The sequence below is a fragment of the Limulus polyphemus genome, unplaced genomic scaffold, assembly GCF_000517525.1.
Source record: "Limulus polyphemus unplaced genomic scaffold, Limulus_polyphemus-2.1.2 Scaffold800, whole genome shotgun sequence".
Classification (NCBI taxonomy): Eukaryota; Metazoa; Arthropoda; class Merostomata; order Xiphosura; family Limulidae; genus Limulus; species Limulus polyphemus.
Genome location: NW_013666410.1, coordinates 198,246 through 200,629, shown reverse-complemented (window position 1 = coordinate 200,629; position 2,384 = coordinate 198,246). Strand labels below are relative to the sequence as shown.

The 2,384-nt window shown below is 29.9% G+C and overlaps 1 protein-coding gene across 2 annotated transcripts in view; it reads left to right on the top strand.

The window, feature by feature from the left end:
• LOC111086032 overlaps nt 1–1,248 on the top strand; it is a 6,653-nt gene extending 5,405 nt beyond the window's left edge. Inside the window, exons 5-6 of one of the 2 annotated variants that reach the window (XM_022387335.1) lie at nt 676–757; nt 1,079–1,244. In XM_022387335.1, the coding sequence (XP_022243043.1) occupies nt 676–741 (66 nt within the window). In that variant the 3' untranslated portion in view covers nt 742–757; nt 1,079–1,244. Of the gene's footprint in view, nt 1–675; nt 758–1,078 lie in introns of both variants that reach the window. The other variant, XM_022387336.1, reaches the window with a different exon arrangement.
• Nucleotides 1,249–2,384: the final 1,136 nt, after the last annotated feature.

The following is a 2,384-nucleotide window of genomic DNA, read 5'->3' as shown; positions in this document are numbered from 1 at the left end:
TTATATAATTACTTATTACTTATATTTCTATTTGAAATATGTACAACACTTTATGCGTCCAATATGGCCGCCTCAACATCAATACAGTTATATGGGGATTGATATAGCATGTATATTTCATAATCTAATCTACGTAGAGAATTATACTTGGAAGATTCATTACTCTACGTTATTCTAGTGAGCAATGACTAAAACATCTGTTATAAGCGCTTGTTTTATTTAGTTTAATATATACCATAATCATCGATTAACGTGTAGTATTGAAGCTTTTAGGTGTGCTTCTTTGCATAAGAATTTTTTTTTAAATACGACATCTTATCAGTAACCCTAAATAATGCATGTTACAAATATAACGGTTGTTTTAATGTCCTTAGTTTAGAGCAGTTATTATTCACTGTACATGGTACAATATAAAATATTGTATTTTTATGTAGTTTTTAATTTTTAAATTTCAATGTCAACGTTGATGTCTAGAAATTTCTATTCTCCTTATTCTGATTGTCTACAGTCACTAGATGGGAGAGTATTTTAAAATGTTATATTCTGTTGACGGAAAAACCATTGCAATGTCTCATTAATAAATAGTGTCATACCTAATGCTTTTATTTTTCGGTTCAAGTTGTTTTTCACCTTTTTTGATGAAAGTTTGTTTTACTTGTTAATTCTTTATTACAGCTCGCAGAAAAAGAAGCATATAGACAGATCACAGAAGAATGCTTCATATCTGTCAATTTCTCTTAGGTATTTTAACCCTAAGGTATGGTTATAAAACAAGAGTTTATGTGCAAGATATGTTAATTATTGTACACTGTCTTTAAGCCTAACATACTTCAATCCGCAATGATCTAGTTCCTATGGTGTAACGTCATATTAGGGTACCAATAAATATATATATATATATCTCCATATTTAAAAATAGAATGAATTAAAATTCAAGAGATTAGTTTCTTCCATTTTCACCTATTTATTTGCGTTACGTCTTTTTTTTGTATATGTGTGTGTTTAATACCCTAAAATTAACTTAAACTAAGTATTATTTTTAATATATTCAAACTGTTCGTGTTTTGTGTCATTTCAGAGATGTTAGAGTGACCAACCCTTAGGATTCATTCAAAGAACGAAAGGACAGCGTTTTATTTGTTCTTTTTAACCCTGTTTTCTATTTCTGATGTTAAAAAGCATAAATTGATAATATTGTAAGGGGACTTAAAGAAAATAAATAAGAAATTTACTTTTATGGATAAGTTATTTGCACTTTAAGTCCACTCTTGTCGTATTGTTATAATTTAAACTCAAATATCTAACTTAATTTCTACTGAATGACCAGAAATATGCCGTAAGTCAGTTAAGGTGAAGGTCTATAAGTCTTCACACTCTTAAAGTAAAAGGGTAGTAATACTCCTAAAATGAAATAAAGCACTAGTTTTTTACAGCATTCTTGTTGGGAGTAAAATACACTATCACTTACTTTTCAGTAAGTACCTTTATTCTTATTGACAGTAACACTTTAGTATCACGTTAGATATACATGTTCAGCAGTCTTTGTTTGTTTGGAATTAAGCACAAAGCTACACAATGGGCTATCTGTCCTCTCCCAACCACGGGTGTCGAAACCCGGTTTCTAGCGTTGTAAGTCCGCAGATATATCGCTGTGCTATTCAGCAGTGAATAATTGATTGTTTATTTGTGGATAATAACAATAGTATTAGATATATAACACATCTATTAGCATCTTTTATTCTCATTAACACATGTACGGCATTCATCTGTTAGGATATATGCTACGTGACCACGTTATCGTCAATCGTTTTCAATTTTTATTCCCTGTTCTTCTGTTTACTCCTGGCACAACCTTCGTTATCACACTTTGTGGTTTCGAATAACTTTTTTTTTTACAAAGATAATTTCTAAAACTCTTAGAAATTTTATCACCTTTCTTGTGTAACTACTAATGATTATCCAAAAAGCTGCACACGCACATGCTACTCCAAGTAGAATGTCATCAACATGAAAGAATTCAGTTCTGTCAATATAAAGTACTCTGATTATAATCAAGATTTAAATATTAGTAAACAAAGAAATTTAAAGAAAAATACGAATCTTAGTCATTTTCTCATAAACATGAAATTCCACCACATTTTCTAGTTGTGTTACTGAACAAAGTAGTTTTATTTCAAACCCTATAACACCATTCAAATGCTTATTACAGTAAGGTTTTTACTGATTATTTTCAAACACTAATCTAGGCAACTGACAGTAAAATAATTAAGGTACACGTAACGTGACACATTTAGATTCTATGCTCCGGCTTGTTAACATTTATAAGAATTACATTTGTCGTTGTTTTTTTCGCACTGTAATGCTACAAGTATTAATACAAAGAA